This window comes from Lissotriton helveticus, chromosome 3_1 (genome assembly GCF_964261635.1).
Source record: "Lissotriton helveticus chromosome 3_1, aLisHel1.1, whole genome shotgun sequence".
In the NCBI taxonomy this organism is placed as follows: Eukaryota; Metazoa; Chordata; class Amphibia; order Caudata; family Salamandridae; genus Lissotriton; species Lissotriton helveticus.
This window is the reverse complement of record NC_136061.1, coordinates 218,379,292-218,399,592: the sequence shown is the minus strand read 5'-3', so window position 1 is coordinate 218,399,592 and position 20,301 is coordinate 218,379,292. Positions and strand designations below refer to the sequence as shown.

The 20,301-nt window shown below is 48.6% G+C and overlaps 1 protein-coding gene across 3 annotated transcripts in view; it reads right to left on the bottom strand.

Moving 5' to 3' along the window:
* Nucleotides 1-20,301, bottom strand: part of POR (cytochrome p450 oxidoreductase) — a 479,949-nt gene that overhangs the window by 227,425 nt on the left and 232,223 nt on the right. Inside the window, exon 1 of one of the 3 annotated variants that reach the window (XM_078679632.1) lies at nucleotides 13,904-14,191. The exons of the other annotated variants lie outside the window; for them this stretch is intronic. Within the exon in view, the coding sequence (XP_078535758.1) occupies nucleotides 13,904-13,950 (47 nt within the window). The 5' untranslated portion in view covers nucleotides 13,951-14,191. Of the gene's footprint in view, nucleotides 1-13,903; nucleotides 14,192-20,301 lie in introns of those variants that run through there. 3 annotated transcript variants of the gene reach the window in all.

The following is a 20,301-nucleotide window of genomic DNA, read 5'->3' as shown; positions in this document are numbered from 1 at the left end:
GAAAAGGTTAAGCAAGGGGTCATCTTGCACCAAGCTAAACGCTATTGCACAGATATTCTACTTTTGCAAGAAACGCACCTGCTTGGGAATGACTTGCATGTTTAACGCGATTTGGTTTTGTACAAGCCTTCCATTCCGGATTCCCTAGAGGCTCACGAGGTGTAGCGATACTAACCAACCGTAGAATCCTATTTGTACATGAGAAAACATGGACTGATCCCCAGGGGAGATATGTCATAGTCACGGGCTCGATGTATGGCCAATCGTTTGTCCTGGGATCAATATACGCCCCCGCCCCTCACATGGAACCTGAAGGAGCGCGTGATGCGACTATGGGTGGATGTCCCTAGTCGGGGGTGATTGGAATGACACAATAAGCCCTTCTATAGATCGGTGGCGTAGTGCAAGGAATACAGCCGAACCTAGTGAGTCAAAACTGGGGTCTATGATGCAGGGACAGGACCGGGTGAACACTTTTGGAGACTATTTCATCCCACCGAACAGGGTTACACTTATTTCTCTACCACACTTTGGTCCTTCTCCCGTATAGATTACATTTTCTTGTCAGCAGCGCATCTACATAGACTTGTGGCAGCCGAAATACTGCCTCGGGTCCTTTCACACCACTCCCCACTGCAGCTAGACTTGCGACTGGATACCAAACGCCCCCCTTTCCATTGACGCTTATCAACGTGGCTCCTACTAGATGATAAATATAGGTCACATATGCACAACGTCCTTACAGAATACTTCTCGCATAATACTGGGTCGGTTGGATCACCTGCTGTTGTGTGGGAGGCAATGAAGCCTACACTGCGGGTGGTAGATACTGCATACGGCGCAGCGCAAGCTACGTCGGTAAAAACTGGTGCAACTGGAGGCCCTGCTGCTGGCTGCGGAACGTGCAGGTCGTGAGGCAAACAGGCTTGATTCACGTAGACAATTAATCCATACTTCAACAGGTTTACGCCAGTGAGCTGCTGGGTGAGGCTCAGAAGGCCTTGTTGGCTACCCGTAGCAGAATATACCAGTGGGGCAACAAATCAAGTACTTTACTACACCATTTGTGCCAAAGAGCACTCTTCCCCATCTCCATTCTGCGCAATTCTGACAGAGTGTTCTCAAGGACCCCCTACAAATAGCCGCAAGCTTCGAGGATTATTATGCGGAGCTATACGCCTCCCGGGAGCCTATATCATCAAGGGTAGTTCAGAAGGTTATTGATGACTTGCCTCCGCGTGCCCTCATAGATCCGGTACGGGATGACCTCGATGCCCCAATAACAGAGGAGATTCAGGAGGCGCTTTCTGGGATGCACCCGGGCAAGGCTCCCGGCCCGAATGGATTTCCATAAGAAGTATCAATCCATACTTACTGCTCCCTACCTTGCCGCACTTCATGCCGCTCTTGACAACTGATCTCTTCCAACGGATTGGCGTCACGCAGAGATAGTGGTATTCCTAAAGCGGGGCTTCACTATTCATATTGCCCGATATCACTCCTCAACGTCGAAGCAAAGATACTTGCCAAGATCATAGCCAATCGTATAGTCCCACACATCTCTGATCTGGTCCATTTGGACCAGGCAGGCTTCATGCCGGGCCGCGCCACATGCCATAACATCCAACACGCTCACAATGCCTCAGTGGACCGCCTGGGTGAGCCAGCTGCTCTACTACTGGCAGACATAGGTAGGGCCTTTGACTCCTTGAGCTGGACATATCTCTTTGGGCGCCTCAGTTGTCTTAATTTTGGTCCTGGTCTTCAGAAATATATCCAACTTCTATATACGGATATCACTGCCATCTCACAAACCTTTCCTATCTGGCGGGCACCCGCCAGGGGTACCCCCTCCCTCCATATTTGGCTTGGGTGCGGCTAGATGCACAGTTCCGGGGGTTTAAGAAGCAGAGGGCAACATCTGATTGCATAGCTCTATACGCGGACAACATAATATTTTTCCTTACGCAACCTGACCGATCAGGACCTAGTCTCCTCCAGATCCAGATCTACCTCATCACAGTTTTTACTACACGGAGGTGTAAATGGTGCACTCGCCCTGGCTTAGTTAAACAATGATGGCATCTTTTTAGCAACTTTGTTACTCTCAACAGACCTTGTCACGAGACAGGAAACTGCTTCTCTTGCAGTTACAACACCTTAGTGCACTTATCCCAATACATATGCATGCCATTTCAAGTTACGTTTCTTTTTAACGGCTCAGGGTTCCACCTGAGTCCTGTGATCATGGGAAAGGTCTATAGACTAAGAGTAATGAAGTCATCATAAGCTAACTTTAATTTACTCTGATGACCTGGATATTTCCCATTTCTAGCCTATTACTTTCACACCAACTGAAAAAAGATGTAAAAGAGAAAAACAACTGTTAGAAGGTGGTTCTGACAGTATGGACTGCCAACATTTTTTGAGGACCTAATTGTTGAGCTTTTACTGTGGGGGAGCCTCATAAGTTGGGACTCGCCCACAGTGCACTCAGGATGTAAGTGACTGCATGGGGAATTTACTTGTGTCTCCCTGGCTTGTCCAGGCCACTGTGCAGCCCCTGGAGTAAGGGACACCGGGCTGGTTACATGCAGACACATGTGTACATGCGTGTGCACACGTGTATGGGCTGCGCAGGGGAGATTCCTAGCGTGCACAGTCCAGGAGCAGCTACGGAGTAAATGATATGGCAGGACTTATGCAGAATTGGGTGGTGACATGGAATAGGCGTTATGCATTGTGAAGGAACATGCCAGGGAAAGTCAGTGTGTTTTACTGTTTTCACTTCATTATTCCCCTATGGGGAGGAGGGGCACAAGTGCTAGAGTAACTTCCACGGAAGCCGCGGGAGAGAGTGGAGGCGAGGACTAAACGACTTCGAATGAGAGTTTCATTTACCTCTCGACCTGGACAGCTCATGGGGCTTTATGAGTGTGGACAGCTCATGGGGCATTGACTCCTTACTTTTCTAGCTCATTTTCAGAAATACTGACAGGGCTATAACTAAACATTCATTCGTACCACATAGGTATTGTATTTCAATTCACTTGTATATACACCTTTCACATATTGATAGCAACTAAGTGAGTGACAGAGGGATCTAACTCCGTCCTGACGGAGAGGCATCCAAGGCCTCGAAACATGTTGACATCACCAGGAGAACTAGCACATTAATAGCTTTGTTTCTCCGATACACTGCTTTTAAAAGTACCAGCCTATGACCAATAAAAAATGTTGAATTCTTAAGGCCAGGTATTTTTTAATCTCACTTTGCCATTCACCCCTGACCCTACTTCACTCACTCAAATACACCTTACATAGCACTTACAAATTACAAAGTACTCCAGCGTAGTCGCCAGTCGCAGCACGCCCTGTCCCGTCCCGTAGCAGGGCGGGAAGACCCCGATGAGGAATCATGACACCAAGGGCCCTTTTGGTGTGTGAGGGGTATTTTAACAAATACTATGTATGCCTTTTATCCCCAGGCTCACAGCAAACCTCCTAGAGGTGGATCTTTTTGTTTTCTAATAACTTCCACAAGGCCTACAGATTCCAGACACGCACTAAAGTCCACTGTAGCGGATGTGAAAAGAAGTATTCTGCAGAGTCCAAAGTCATATTTGTACTACTTTTGGGTCATCCAGAAATGTCATATTTCTCTGAGTCACTGGCTGGGGTCTGGCCCTGGCAGTTTAGATTAATGACCTTTCTTCCCAAAGTGAAGATCTTCCCTGCAAGGAGAGAAGATAGGTGGAGCTACAGGCTAATCCATAAACAGCTGTCGCTGGGTGCCAGGCACCAAGCTGAACCAAGGTTAAGGCAGAGCTGGGGGAAGAGGACCATGTGGCCAGAGACACTGGACGACGCCATTTTGAACAAACCCAGAGGCTGGACAAGGAGGGAGCAGGGAAGTGATGTATCGCTGTGTGAAAGGGCGAACAGAGACTTCCTGCCAGCCCACTCCCCAAATTCTTAAAACAACTTGCACAGGAAGAGAAGCTCTCTCTGGGGTGTGGTCTGCTGAGGCGGAAGGTGCTGGAGCCTGACGCAATGTGCAGTTGTTAGGAGGAAGCCCCGACTGCCCCAGGGCCCAAACTGCGCCAGAAGAAGAGCCCAGGACCGGTGCATAGAAGCAGAGGCCTCTGCGCAGGGAGAAGAGAGGCCCAGGAGGAGAGCCAGGCAAAAGGCTGGTGCAGGGAGCCAGTGAAGACCGCTCCCTACTGAATCCCTCCTCTCAGAGACTCAGAGGGCGAAGGAGTGTGTTCCCAGTTGCTGGGGCTGGCCAAGAGGAGCCAGAGGACACAAAAAGGACACAAATCAGACTCCAGGGGGCCGAGACATTTCCCCCAGAAGGTAGGCAATCTTTGACCCCACCTGGGACCAGCGACGAAGCGCGTGGGGCTCCGCCACTGGTCACAATCATGCCCCGGGGTGGGTCAAGTCCCGTGGGCTGCCCCCCAGAAGAAGGGATGCCGGGGACCGCCGTTGCGATCCCTGTCGAGGTGCCCCGCGGGGGTTCCAGGAGCCCACCCTGGCCCCGTCTATGCCGAAGTCGGGGAGCGCCGTCAGGCTCCCTGTGAAGCAGGGGGAGGGGCCCGGGACCCCATCTCCAGGCCCCATGCGGCGAACAGGCAGCGGGGAGCGCCGTCGCACCCCCCGGGAAGAAGAATCTGGGGCCCGGTACCCAATCTTCGGGCCAAGCGGTGATGGCTCGCGTGTGGAGGGGGAGTGCCATCGCACTCTCCTGAAGCCGGGTGTAGACTGGCCCGTCTGCCTGTGGGTAGACCAGAACGGAGTTGCCGGCTTCCGCGGCAGCACGTGTGGGTGCTGACCGGGCGGGGAGCCGCCGGGGTGGGCTCCCCAGGCTGCCCTCCAACCAATGGCCATGTGGGGGTCCCGGGTGGGACCGGGCCCCCCGCCCCCGAGGAAGAGCACAAGCGGTGCGACGGGCCCGGGTGGGACCGGGCCCCGGAAAAGAGGAGGAGCGGCCGGGGGTGGGCTCCCCAAGCCGCCTACGCTCACCGGGCGGTCCGGGTGGGACCGGGCCCCCCACAGAGGCCCAAGAAGCGGCGGGAGGCCCACATCGCAGCTCTCCCCGGCACAACTGGAGAACCTCTAATAAAATATTCATAAGGTGGAGCTGCCAATTTCCCTGATAATAACACAAACATTCCCCGCAGCAAACTCAAATCTACGCAGTCTCCTATACCTTGCAAAACACTTATATAAAGTGCTTTTGAAAGTTCTAAACATTCCCAATTTACAAACCTGGGCCGCATATTTTGCTTTCTAATTCACTAGTAATGGGGCCCCTTTCACTTTGGAGCCCGGACCTAACTGCTGTCCCAGTCCGATCCAAATTAAAACATACTTTTAAGCGCATCTTTCTGTTAAGCTGTCACATTATAACTAAGGAAGGCAATAGAAGAGACCTTATCGAGTGCAGAAACGAAACACGAGCACAGCCTATCGGAACACTCATGAGAAACAGGAACTGCTGGGATGGGCGGGTCAACTACGAAAATAAGTGATAAAGGAGTCATGCAAAACAGGAAGTAGCAATGCAAGACAGGAAGTACTAGGAAATGCGACAGGAAGTACTAGGAAAGGCAACGGGAACTCCTTTGAGATTGCAATACGGGCTGGAGTAGAAAAGATAACAGAGCCTGCTGAGGAAATTGTTGAAAATTCTAAATGCAGGGATAGAAAGTGGATATTCGGATCACAATGAAATGTTCGAGACCCTCCATGTTTGTGTAAATGTCAAGGACTGCCATTAACGCACCTCTCCTCAATTGAACACTGTTGGAGTATGAAAGGCCAAACAGTCAACCTGCTGGCAGGCAATCTCTTGACGGCTCCAACCACCAGGAGTCTGGGAATGTCAACAAAACCATACAATTAAAAATGAAAAGCGCATCATACGCACTACCCACAACGTTTTCAAAGAGATGTTGCACAAAACACAAGGCCCTTATAAGACCAAATTGTGTAAAGGATAAAACCTTCGCAGATGGCCCCAGGAATCTGCAGAGGCCCGTCTAATGTGATCCTGAAGGCGGTCTAATGTGATCCCGGAGGGTGTGAAATGTGATCCAGAAGGGTTCTCTAATGTGATCCAGGGGGCTTGAGCAATACTACATTTTCCGAATAACCACATAACGCACATATAGATGTAATGAATCTAAATGCAATAGAATCCAGAAAATAGGACATGGATCTTGCCCTCCTTTACCCATGTTGAACAACCCTGCAGCAGAGGAACTCCAAGTTAGGGGTCACTAACAGCCAATGGAACGTCCTCCAGTGGTAAACTGGCCTTTAAGCCTCATGGATTTACAGGGCAATCTAAAGTCGCCAAGAGGAAACTTATCACAAACAGAAGCACAAGCCAAGTGAGGTTGGATATCCAATGGGCTACATGGAAGCCTTCAGAAGAACACTACAACCCTCTTTCCCAACATTAACAGCTCAAGCACAGAAACACTGCAGACTTCGCTTGTCGCTGGATAAGGAAAATGTGAACTCTAATCGAAATACAAAATTTATTAAATAAAATTCTCCTAGAAGAACTCGTTTCTGAAACCAAATCTTTCTTCTGGAAGAGATTAATATTTGAAGTCATATTTATCTTTAAATTTAATTTTGATGCTGAATACTGATGATTATCCAACAACCCACTAAATGTGTCAACAAGGCAGCTTAATCATTATAGTTGTTTAAAATAAAAACTTTTCTAAAAATGTAATGTGCACCTCTACATTAACACCCCATGCCACTCAACATCATATGCTTCCTGGAGTAGATGTCTTAGAGAGAAAGCAATAGACTTAACACTCACACTCAAGTGCTGACAAATACAATAAAAGTGATGTGTACTTTTCAGATGGAAAATAAACCCTTGTGAAATCTACTCGAGACTGAAAGTTATACTACAAGCACCCTATAGAAAGAAGGTGAGACTAAAATGCTCCTGCGGGCTAATTCGAGATGATAAACTACTAAAATGATGGTACATCCCCGTCTTCATTTTACGCGTGTGGTTTTTTGGCAAAGTGCAGCTTAAATGAAATGCACGGCTGATGCCCTGAGATATGGGTACAGCATCAAAGGTTTGCATGCAGACTTTTATAGGGGATTGTGTACATTTGGGAGCTCCTCTGCACTTTGGAAGGGGAGGAAAACATTTACAGATAGAATTTGTTTGTGATGACACAGTTAGGGAAACAGTATGGAGTTTTAAGAAACATGCTTAGTGATTAAATTAATTGTTTTCGGCACTATGAATAATAAATGGAAAACAATTATAGCGGATGAGTTTTGAGAAAATAGAGATGGAAATGAAAGCTCACCAAAATAATAAAATTCAGTGAGTACAGTGATCAAATACACCACAGCAGATAGTAAATACAGCACCTTCATTCAACCCAGTTGAACCACATATACTCCTAAATGCAGCAACCACACAAAAGTGAAAGACAAGCAATTTCTTCTTAAATTGAATTAAATGTTTGAACAGTCTGAAACATTGTGTTATATTATAAACATTTTTACCCCATGCGTTTTCAATCCATCTTCACCAATATAACACGAAAATCACAAACCACTTGATTCATGTGTGAACACTGTCTGCACTACCCTCCACTAGAGATACAAGCACTATGCAATTGTTGCTGAAGCCGACATTCCAAACACGTCTAGCCTAAACAGGCCGAAAGAAAAAAAGAGTGCACTGAAAAATACGTAAACAAAAGAGTAAGGGGGCATGTAACCGGGGCAGTAACCATTAAAGTGGAAAACACACCCAAAGGCGGGACAAATAGCAATGTTTCACCAAAAAAATAAAGGAATTTAGAAAGCCACAACAAGGAACCAATGAAAAGGGATGGGCGTGATGAAAGCTTACAGAGCAGCTACAGCATTTCTGGAAGAGACAGGGCATGTGCTGCGTAGGCGAGACCTAAAAAGAAACAGTACAGAAGCAAAATGTAATTGTGAGGCCCTCAAAAAAAGGGGGAAATGTAAATAATGCGGAGTACGGAAGCAAGAAGGTGAGCAATGGAGGAGCCTAGTAAGTTTTTTAAAAAAAACGAATTTGAGCGATTTAAGCAACAGAGAAATCTGCAGCTTGATTAGTCAAACGTTATTGTTTGAGGAGCTTTAGGGCCCTCACGAATAAAAACAAAAACTGGCTAAAAACAAGTTTTTTTTGTCTAAAAACACACACATTGCCACAGTAGTTAATTACACTGAAGGGAACTACCTAGTTTATGGATGTGCTCCTTGGGAAAGAGCAGAATTCTGTAATACAAAATGAAGTTAGCCAATGGATGAAAAAGACTGACCTACTGCCCCATCCTGCGCTGTAGTTGTGAATGACAATTCTGGATCAATGGATGCAGAAGGCTATCTTAAAGCCCCTACAGGCAAGTACATTAGATTTGCAATTTTACTCAAATCAAAAGGGATTGGCTAATGCCAGATCAAACACGCATTGGCAAAGCCAGTAGGTGCTTTCTATGCAAGACCTACTGACTTTGCCAATGTGTTTTAGCCATGTTGTACACCAGCGTGGCTGCTGATCAGCATGGCTAAATGTTTGTGGCCTAGAGAGTGGTGTAGAGTGGAGTGGCCAACTGTGGAGTGGTGTACAGTAGAATGGAGTGTCGCAGAGTGGAATTGAGGGTCATACATTGTTGTGGCACACAGTGGAGTAGAGCATCGTGTAGAGTGAAGGGTCGTAGAGTGTAAGGTCAGAGTGGAGGGGCATAGACTGGCATAGAGTGGGGTTGACACATTAAACAAGTTCACCTTAACTTGACATTTTCCTGAACACTGTACATTGACATTTGACACACATTTTGTTGCGTGCCTGTAGAGGATAATATTCTCTAAAATGGCTTCGTTTACATTTCCATTTTGTAGGCCTATTATCACACCACCTTGAACATTCTGTACAGAGGCCAGGTACACTAAACAAAATATTGCCTCTTATGTTTGTCTGCTCTGCAACAGAGTAATCACAATAGAATAAACAATAGCAGCCTGACTGGGGTTTCGCATGGCAGAATAGGTGTATTATATAAGCAGCATTACTTCCTTGTTTAGTTAGAGAAGCATTTGCGAGGTCACTGAACGCTGGAATTCAAGCCCAGTGTATGCCTGTTAACCTCTTACTAGGGCTGCAGCTCAGCTCTACCCCAAGACATGCACCCTGATGACACTTACCTGCAGGTAGTGTGGAGTTATATCATCCTACCTGAATTTGGCAGATCACCCACCCTGGACATACTAGGTTAGGTAGCGCTATGTAGGAGTACAATATATTACAGTATTTCTAAGCACACATATATTCTCTGTTACAGAAAGATGGTTGAACCGATCATCTTTTTCACCATTCTCATAATGCTGATCTCAGTATTCGGTTTCCTTCTTTTGATTATTGCAGCACAAATATTTTCCTCAAGAATCAGAATGCTTCAATAAATATGGAAACTGCAGACTGTGTATTTCTTATGTATTTCTTTGGGTATGCATAAGTAACCAAACGAAAAGGTTCTAGATCTGTTACCACAATTCCTTGGGGAGTCAGGATTGTCATTTTCTAAGGCTGCACAATCCATTGGCATCCTTGTCAGGTTTAGGGAACTGATGGTGCACTGTGAGCAAGCAGGACTATAGGCGAACATATCCTGAGGGTGTGCTCAGAATCAGTCTCACTGACGTTTATGTTGACCAACAATCACACAGTTTTACTTGGAGAAGTATAAGCCGTATGATGTTGACCAACAAAAGCAGTTTTACTTGGATAAGTATGCGCCGTATGACGTTGGCATTGAGTGAAGTGGTATAAAGTGGTAGGAAGTGGAAGGCCGTAGAGTGGAAGGCCGTAGAGTGGAAGGCCATAGAGTGGAAGGCCATAGAGTGGAAGGCCATAGAGTGGAAGGCCATAGAGTGGAAGGCCATAGAGTGGAAGGCCATAGAGTGGAAGGCCATAGAGTGGAAGGCCATAGAGTGGAAGGCCATAGAGTGGAAGGCCATAGAGTGGAAGGCCATAGAGTGGAAGGCCATAGAGTGGAAGGCCATAGAGTGGAAGGCCATAGAGTGGAGGATTGTAGAGGGTGGCACCGAGTGGGGTGGCACTGAGTGGAATAGAGTATCATAAAAGTGGAGTAGTGACGTAGAGTAGAGCATCAGAGTTGAGTGACGTAGACTGACATGGAGTGGTGTAGTAGAAATGGGAGTAGAGTGGGGTAGTACATCGTGCAGTGTTATGCTGTAGAGTGGAGTGAGTATACATGGTGTGATAGCGCTTTGCCATCATAGACAACACATTGGACAACACATTTTCTATTGGAATGGTCATTACATTTTCACAGACATACAGTTTTTCTGAAAACTATACATCCCACAAATGAGAACGTGTGGAAATGGCATTACCAAGTGTAAGTGTACTGATTTATTTTGATCATATGAAAATATTTGGGTAGGTGGGTGAGGGTGTCTGTCAGGATAGTGTGCCGTCCACAAGTGATACAGACCTGTGGGTTCCTTTTTGGAAGCAGACAGCCTGGACCAGTGTACAAGATGATGGAAAGGTTGCTTTCTCCAGGCAGCACATGTACTGTTGGCATCTCCTAGGTGAAACATTATGATTGTAAAAAGGAGACAGGCTTCTCTTAGACATGCCAGAGCCCTTCCTGATACATTGGGCAGTAAATGATTCTGACTGAAGCTGCTATCAGGTAGATGGCAGGGTACAGTAGATCTATTGTTATAGAAAAAGTCATTTAAAGGGGCACAGATTCTGATCTCCTCCTGATCTCTGTAAGGAGGGGTCATAAATAAATAGGTGCAGCCTGAGCTCACCGCTTTGTACTTCTGCTGTGGACACTCCAATTGGAGTCTGTCCTGATGAGCAGAACAGCATTGCAGACAAAGGCCAGGCCTCGAAAGAGACACATGAAAGGGGAACAGACCCAAACTGGTTCCAAGGAAGCAGCCCTAGAATACACCTTCCCATCTGCGAAATCAGTATAAAGATGGGACCTCAAGACTCATTGTTTATTGCTGTGGTTGCCTCTACAGAATAGGGGGTAGTCTGTGGTTGCCTCTACAGAAGAGGGGGTACTCTGCAAATAACTTAGGGTCTACTAAGAAGTAAAGCGATAGTATTGCACTGACAGCCAACACCCCAGAGGCGAGGAAATATCACTTGGAGTCTAATTTGAAGGATGATATACTGGACTGTCCTGTCTGGGTGCCAAGATATTCTGCCTGAGAGCAAATGAAGGATATGTCAACCCTGCATGAGAAGCAGATTGTGGAAAGCACTGCTGTGATTGAACCTGGTATGGGGTCCGCCCGACAGACTCTTTCAGCAAGTGTGCCATAGCAATCGCCTTACTGCTAGAGTGGGCAATGTGACCATCAAATATTCCCATTGTAGCAGCCAGGTTCATGGACTGGTGTGCCGACTGAAGCTGGGATAAGCCCCTGCTGGTGGGAGTGTGTCCTGTAATTAGACTGTGTGACTGTCAAGTGTGCCATTGGGTCGGGCCAGTCCTGAAGTTAAGTGATCCGAGAGGTTACCTGGGAAGAATCAAGATCATTGCCTTCAGTCACTAAATGCCAAAAGTAGCATCCAGGTTCCACTGCATAGAGAAATCTTAATCTGCGGACATGTGGCCAGTGTGCTCAAGAAGAATCACCACGCTTCCACTGGAGTGCGGGAGCATGCTTGATCTGCAGCCGCCGCCTGGAATAGGCAGACTGACAGAAGCCTCTGCTGTGACCCTGCGAGGGGTGTGGTCCGTTGCTGGCAGCCAAACAGCCCTGAGAGGACTGCTTCGTGCCACCTAGAGGCGCCTGTATGTTGCCAGTGAGATCCTGCTGCCGTAGGAGAGCTGAACGTGGTGCTACGAACTTGGTGAGATACTGAAGGGGCCTGGGCTGAGGAGACAGTGTTAAAATCAATCGAGAGAGGGTGGCACAAACTGCACTCTTTACCCTGAATCTGAGACATGGGGGAACCAGTGCAATGGAGGTACCCACTAGTGACATGTGACGGCTTAGTCAACAAAGGCTTCTTAATACAGACACGAGTATTCGTACATTGATTGTATAGTGGAATTCTATTTTTTTATGTAATAATCTTTGTCTTTTCTACAAAAAGCAGCACAGGGCTGGACAATGATCTTATTGTGCTGCTAGGGTTTCTTAATTAATCTTGAGTCTGAGTAACCTCCACACTAAACTCCCAGAAAGGCTTGTGCGTCTAGCCTACACAGCTACTGAGAGTCAAGTGTGGAAAGGGTTGTACTTGGCCCAGTTTGCACAGTCAACAGTAGGGCTGGCCCCAGATGAGTAATGGTAAAAGGCCACAATCCCCACGGTTGTGACCCAGTAGCCCCTGTCTGGCCAGTGGGTCTCCTGAACGTGAATGACGATCCCTTTTGTAATGGCAAGTATTCTTACGTTTGAGTAACAGTAGTGGCGAATCAGGAAAGGATTCAACACCAAGTGCAATGTAGTTAGCTAATAGTGGTCTTTAATGTAACTAGTGGAGGGGCAAACGAGTAGTGTCCACCTCTGTTCACCCCATCCATCACGAACTAAACAAACTCTCTCTGACCTCCCAGTGGTTTTGCAAGCACTCCAAAAAAGCCAAAAAATGGACAAATACCAAAATACAAATTTATTAGCTCCATCAAAAACTTACATCTTGATCTTGCTCGTCTCATGCGACTCTCTCAGTGGTTGTTTAACCATGTGAGCTGCCTCTCACGCAAACAAGTGGCTTATTAAAGAAATGAGTAACCACTAACCCATAAACGTCGTGCGGTAGACAACTAAGTTGCCTCCAACTTATGCTAACTGAATAAAAGATGGGTGAGAATACTTCTCTCTGGAATACAAGAAGGTGAGCTGGTTTGCCCGAGATCTGGTGAACCGCCATTAAAACAACCTTATGAGGCAATCCATGTTTTGGTAAAACATTCAGGCTACGGCAGCGAGGCTTCGCCCAAAAATAACACTAGTACACAAATCATAATGCCGTTCACAAGAAACAATACTTCAGACAATGCGACTTTCAACATAGTCCTTTTCAATAAAGAACTAAAGCTGGGGACAGGCACAGGGGTATTTCGCATCCAGGTCTCTTGCATTCAGCTTTAATTACAAGCCTGATAGAGCCCACCTCTGCACAGCTTCCACTGACAGCAGACACACCGTCTCACCCACGTTTTAAAGGCTATATGAATGTTGTTTTGTGAGGGAACAAAAATGCTGCTATCTTACACAAGTGGGCACAGCTGCAGCCTGCAGGGTTAAACATAGTGGCAGCACTCCTGCACGGATTCAAGCCCGCGCGTCTGTCTGCCGAGCTGTGCGCACACTGGCGAGGGGAAAAGACTGTAAAGAGTACATGGCACACGGACTCCTCCAGAGATGCTGCTGCTGGAAGAACAGGATCCAGGAAAAGTGCAGAGCAACAAAGGGTTACTTCCTCTGCCGCACATTTGAAAACAGTGATTTAACCTTTAATAACCCCAACAGCACTCTGGCAGTCAGATCGGACACACATGTAGAGGAAAAAGCAAGCCGCCCCTTGCACCAAGAAGTTGGATAGAAAGAACACACTGCAACACTTAAGACTTGGAGAACGAACATTAAAAACCAAAAGAATGCAGTCCAGTCAGCCTCCCTCTGGGCCTGGAGTTAGAACTGCGGATAAGAGCCAAGGCTAAGACGCTCCGTGGCTGGCAAGTAAATGAGACGAGAAGTTTCACCCCCTCCCACGCCGCAGAGAACTAGCGTGCGGAGCAGCCGAGCACTCCCAAAGCGCGCCAGGAGTCCCGGCGCATCACTCGAGTCCAAGTGTAAACTTTCGACTGACCTGCCCGCCGCCGGCTCCTCTGGAGGCACGGAGTAGAGACAGCCCATGGCTTGCAGGGACAGAGCCGAGGATGTGAGCGCCGGGCCTGGGCTCGCTGCTCCGCAGAACAGCTCTCTGTAACTTTAGCTGTACGGAAACGTGCCCCCAGGCCTCTCCATTCTTCGGCGCTCAATGCTCGGCGCACAACTCATTAGCTTCCTTCCTTTTGTGAGGGGAAGAGGCGTCTGCGAGCCAAGACCCTGGACCGAGTCATAACAGCAGCTGCAGTGGCAGTGGGGACGGCGGCTCGGTCCTGCGGGGCTCCCTCCCTCCCACCCCACCCGGCTCTTAAAACGTGCACAGCAGTCTGCGAAGCGACAACATCTGGCAACAGTGCAAGAAAAGAATGAAAGTTCCCAGGATTCTGTGCACACTCGCCCCTACCTCCCTCTTCCCATCTGTAAGGAATAAGGCGGGAGCGCTCCCTCTCAACCATACTCGGTTCCCTTGGCAACCATTGAGATCACAGGCCTCGCTTTTTCGAAAGCTGGACCTCAAAATAAAAATTCATATAGGTTGAAGGATTCCGCTCCGGTCGATGCAGGGCAGTCGCTATCAGGTTGCCATGGCAGCCATATCTCTCAGAGTCTTTCAAAGAATGAAGCCGGTAGTGCCTTCAGTCAGCATCTTACCAAACCCAGTGGTCCCCGTGCTGCAGCCACTTCACCAGCTACCACCACCACCGCCGCCGCTGCTATAAATAGAGCAGGCGCGGGGTTCAGGGAGGTAGGGGCACTGGAGGCACCAAGTGAATTTGTATGTTCCTTCCACAAAGCACGTGGTGCATGTGCGTGTGTTACACTGAGAAAATCTCCCCGCGCTGAAATTATTGTGGCTACCGTCTGGAGGAACGGCAAACGGACAATTGCAAAAACAAAAGCATGACAAGTGATGCCACAAAGAAACGTCACCAAATCTACTTTCTCTGCCGGATACAACTGTCTGGTTGTCTCCAACAGTGATATGTACGTCACGATGGAGGAACCCACAAGATGATATAGCAAAGCTGAACTATCCATTCACTTTACTACGCCACTGACACGTTCATTAGCAACTGGGACATGCAAACATTGGGAAACATCATTTACCACGAAGGCATTACCACTACTCACGTTTACCACGTGACACTTACCACGCAGGGTGCCTTCCACGCAGGGTACCTTCCACGACGTCTTTACCACGGGCTAGGGGGGAGACGTGGTATTCCTTCTAGTCGATCTGCGTGGGCATGGGGGGGCAGAGGGAGGGGGGGGCTCGGGGGGGGGCTCGGAGGGGGGCTGGGGGGGGGTCTCCCCCCCCAAAAATAACAAGCAGGTTACTTTAACAAAAAAACGAACATAAATTTAAAAGAAAGAGGAAAGAGCCTCCCCCTAAGACGTGCCGTGTACGTCGAAAAAGCAGTCCTTTTTAGGTTTCGTAACCTGGCGAGGGGCGAAGCCACTCCCAGATCGAAATCTGTTGTTTCTAATAGTGAGGTTAGGACAGCCTCTGTTTCCAATTGGCTAGCTCCATAAATGGAGGCTAGCCATTGGGAGGCAGAGGCTGTCAATCGCGTTTTCTCTCGAAAACGCGATTCGGGGGCGTTTCTGGTGCTTTTTTTAAGCCCCGCCCCTTTGTCCCGGGCCGCGCTGCCATTGGCTGCCGGCCCGGGACACCCCCGTGACGTCATTCCCGGGCCGCGCTGTGATTGGCTGCCGGCCCGTGACGTCAGCCAATCACAGCGCGGCCCGGGACCTGACTTGTTTTGTATAGGCAGCGTTCTCACCAGGATCGTGCGAAATCGTTGCATGTTTATATTTTACTAGTGAAGCTTTTAAGCGTCTGTATTTTTTGAAGGCGTGTAATGAGCAATTGAGCATCTAGAGGTGATAGTGTGTGGTTGTTTTGTGTTATTCGCCAGAGGAGCGACTTGTTTTTATCCAATTGTGTGGTGAAGTCCTGGCAGTGCTCGAGTGATTATGGGCAGTTGTGTTCACGTATTGACTTTTTTCTCAATGAGGAAGACTCGCTGGGCCAAGAGGAGGGGGGGATATTTTACCACATGAAGTGACAGCCCCTACCCTATTCAATCAGCCTTCCCCTTCCTGCAAGCTGAACGCTTCCAAGCGTGCTCAAGTTCTCACGAGCTACTTCTCACTGCAGCACAACTCTTGTGGTTGTATGTTTACATGTGTTGCGCCCAATATACGCATCAGCAGCAAATGCGACGGGAGGGCAGCGTGCAGCTGGAGGAGGCGGGGCTTCAATTCCCCCGGGGACACCCGGGACTTTCTTCTCCAGGGGTCTGTATTCTTTCACTTTCAGCCGCTGTTTGTAGGACGCGGCTCGCCCGTGCATGGAGCCCAGACGGGCGGGCAGCAGCGCCCACCCTCTGCAGGCACAGTGAAGACCCCCCCCCTGCCCAGGGACCCGGATGAACTGCGCCTGGAGCCCGTGCGGGGCTGGGAGATGCCGAGCGCCATGGTATCTGAGGCTGCGATGGGGGGCAGTGTGGGGAGACAGCCGCGAGGGGAGAGCCAGGGCTCTCGTGGCAGGGCGGCTGGACACCCCCGGAAGAGAGCAGGTAAGAGGAGTCTGGACTCCAGCCACAGGAGTCGTGTGTGGGGAATCGTTTAGAATAAGTGCTGTTCTGAGACCCACCGCACACATCTCGAGGGGAGCAGAGATCCGTCTGTACGGCGGGACTGGAGAGGAGATGAAACCACACGCACAACCAGGGCCGGACTGGGAATCGAAAGCAGCCCTGGCAAATTTTGGCACACCAGCCCCCCGACCGGCACTTCTGGGGGCAGCGGGCGGCCCGTGGGCTGTGGCAGGAGCAACCAAAGCAGGCAGGTCTGCTCACAAATAAATCCACCAGTGTGCTCCAGGGCACTAGTGCGCTGTGCGCCTGTGCAGTACAGGGCCAGGGACTAAACAAAAATGTATAGGCCAAGGCCCAGGCTTGGCCTTAATTGAGTGTTAACATGCATTTCCGCCTCAAATCTCTGTTAACAGATCACTATCTGCTTTCATTTCATTTTGTCTACTCCCATTCTGCTTTTTTGCCTATTTTAATGGGCCACCCAAGGAAGAGGAAAAAATACGGTTTTATTTATCCAGTCCGCCTCACTAAACCGCACCAACCTTATGTAACCATTTTAGAATGCTGTTTTTTGTTGACGTCTGATGGGGATCTGAGACCTATCTTGACATCATTTCCTGGACAGCACCTTTATGTCTGCTGTTTCCCAGGGGATGTCAATCATTGTTGTGGCAAATGAGAGGTTGTGGCGTAACAGCTAGTGTTGCCGACTTTAGAGCTGTGGAACCGGTTCGAGCCTCGGTGTCAGCTCAACATCCTGTGATTCTGGGCAAATCACTTCATCTCCCCGTGTCTACCAAAAATGAATGTTTTGTTTGTAATGTGACTGGTGCTCAAGTAAAGGGCTCCAATACATTCGGGTTGCACATTTTTTTTTTTTTTAAAACAAGTAAATGACTTCCTGCTCTTTCTAAGAATTCCTCTTAGGCAGAAGGATATACGATACCATTTAGAAGCTGATCGTGTCAAGCAAATTAGATGTTATGATACATTTTAGAGAGCCTGCCATGTGGATGAACGTCATTCTTTGATTGTTGTGTGTACCTGTTTTGCAAAGGACATAAACGTTTTATTCCGAATAGTTTCTTTGCAGTAACATCCGAACCTTTTTGTACATTTATGAAGTGCAGCAGCTGATAAAGAGGGCCGCCTCGCTTATTGTGTCGCTCAGTCGCTGTGCATATTATTGAAAGTATTTGCCCTGTTTAAGGAGCATACCAGATTCAGAAACTCTCTAAAACTCTGAATTAGTAAATAAGCTGCAGGTAGCACAGCACCGCTCAGAAGTAATCAGGGCAGTGGGTGGGGTACCAGCTTTGAATTTGGATGCATGTTCAAGCATCCTGTGATTCTGTGCAAATTACTAAATCTCCCCATGTAAAGCGCTTTCATACCTTCGGGTCGAGTAGCGCTATATAAAACTGCAATAAAGAAAAGAAAATAAAAACACAGCCGCAGCAATCATACCTACTTCCGAGCTATCCTGTCGTTCAGTTCATGTTCTAATCTATACAACTCTTCCAGTTTAACTGAAAACAGGCATAGTTCTCTTCTGCACTCGTGCACAGCACCTTGTTCATGATGAAGCCCCTCCCCCCCAACCGGCCCTAACTTGAACGTCTGTGCAGGCCCAGATCAGAGCTGTGCATCTGTGTCTGAATGTAATCACACTTTCAACAGCACTTGACACGTCCTGAGCTAATGTACGACATTTCCAAGAAATGCAAGATTTGTCAGTTCGCTCATGATTAGGTGCAGAAAGAAAAACTTGGAAAAACGTGGTAACCACAGCTCAATATTTCGGAGCTGAAACTCATGCAGTAGTTCCTTTAGTTTAATCCCGCCCATAGTGCCATGATAAATATATCCAACCACCCCCCCTCCCCCCCCCCCCCGCCCCCCTTCGCTACACCCTTCAGATTCCGACCCCTTATAGCCCATGTGTCATCTGCCTGCTGGAGACAGGTAAAGGTAATGCTCATGTGATCTGGTTACCTGCCAGGGTCAGGGCAGCCCCAGAGACCGGGGTGCAGGGGCACTCTCAGCAAAGCGCATAGAAAAGAGAACACAGAAATGGGGCGATGCTGCGCCGGCCGGCCTCGTCGTTTTAGCTCTATGTTCACTCTGCACATAACCTGAACAGCATTCTCGATGAAATGGCAACTTAATGCTACAAAGGCAAACAATAAAAACGCGCAGACACACACACGATGTGAAATGATCTCTTCAATAAGCTGCCCCCATAAATGACAATAGAGCTAATACAAAGAGTGCACGCTTTGCTTCCTATCCCACTGTGACCCTCTTGTCTTAAGACTTCAGCTCTGCGCCGCCCGTGGTTGCCTACATGTACTTCGATCCTACTGTTAGTTACCCGCGTTGAACTCACGCTCCTATTGCACGTTCAGCTGTGGTATTGCATGATATTAAGTGATTGCAAATGCAAACAATTTGCAAAAATGCAAATGACACTCACCTGCGGGTGGCGGGCGGCAGACAGTCGGCAGCAGGGACACTGGGACAGGCAGGGGCCAGGGCCAGGGGGCCTAGAAATAATTAAATTATGGGAACGGACGGTGCCACCGAGAGAGGGCCTCTCTCGTCGTTTGACCTAGTTGAAGTTAGTTTTCTGGAATGCGTGTTACACGCACTTTTTATCACGCTAGCCCTAATGCGCATGTCACCAACAGCCGCGCCCACCTCATCCACACACCCCTAAGGTGGGTGAACTAAAGAAGACTGAGAGACTGCGCAGACGCGGCGGAGGGTGGAGGCATCTGCACGCTGCCCGCACGCACGACGCACCCCCTAAAATGGCACTCGCAATCCAATACATTATTTCATTAGCAGCAGAGATTGATAACGATTTCGTGAGGTGAGAGTGAGAGTCACGCAAACGCACGTGCGCAGCAGAGTACAGTAGTGAAGTCAGTGACTACTGCACTAGTGAGTGTACAAAAAAAAAATCGGCCCCAGCGCCAATTCCGGCCCCCTCCCAAAAAAACGGCCCCAACTCCTGGCAGCCGACCGGGGGATTGCCCGGTGCCCGGCATTGCCAGTCCGGGCCTGCGCACAACCCCCGTCATAAATGCAACTGTGATCTAATAATGGAGCGGGGAGGTGCGCGGAGACCAAGGGATAGCACAGGGCCCCCAAAATGTCCACCAAGGAGTGACTGGAGATAATGGCCCAACAGGGATTAAATTGAGGGAGGGCAGGGGTGCAGATGGCGAAGATTCCCCACAAACTGTGATGGGCATGGGAACTTGTTCATGGATGTTAGCGGGGACATACATTGGTGTTGTGCATGCATCCATCCTCTGTGGAGCGGAAAGTGGGCAAAGGACCCATTATTTTTAGAAAACAATAGCGGTACCTGGTAGTGACGGAGTTTGCCCACCGTGTCACGGGAGTTTGAGCAATGCTCGCCCCTCACCCAACCCCCGCCCGGGCTGGTGCTGGAATGCAAATCCCCGCTGCCATGGGCTGCCTGCCTGTCTGAGAATGGATGCTGCCGGCTTCAGCGCCAGCATCCCAGGGGAGCACACACTGCAGGGACGCCCGGCTTCTCTGGCCTGCTCCCACGGAGGAGACCCGGGATGGGCTGCTCCCACAGGTCGGCAATAAACACTCTTACAATGTGTGTAGCAACCACACTGCTTATAAAGGAAATTCGAGCTAAGTTTTAGATATTTTCATTACAACAATATCACGGGTATTTCTGTCAGCTATCTATTCAGTGCATGAGAAACGTTAATGTGATGACATTTATATG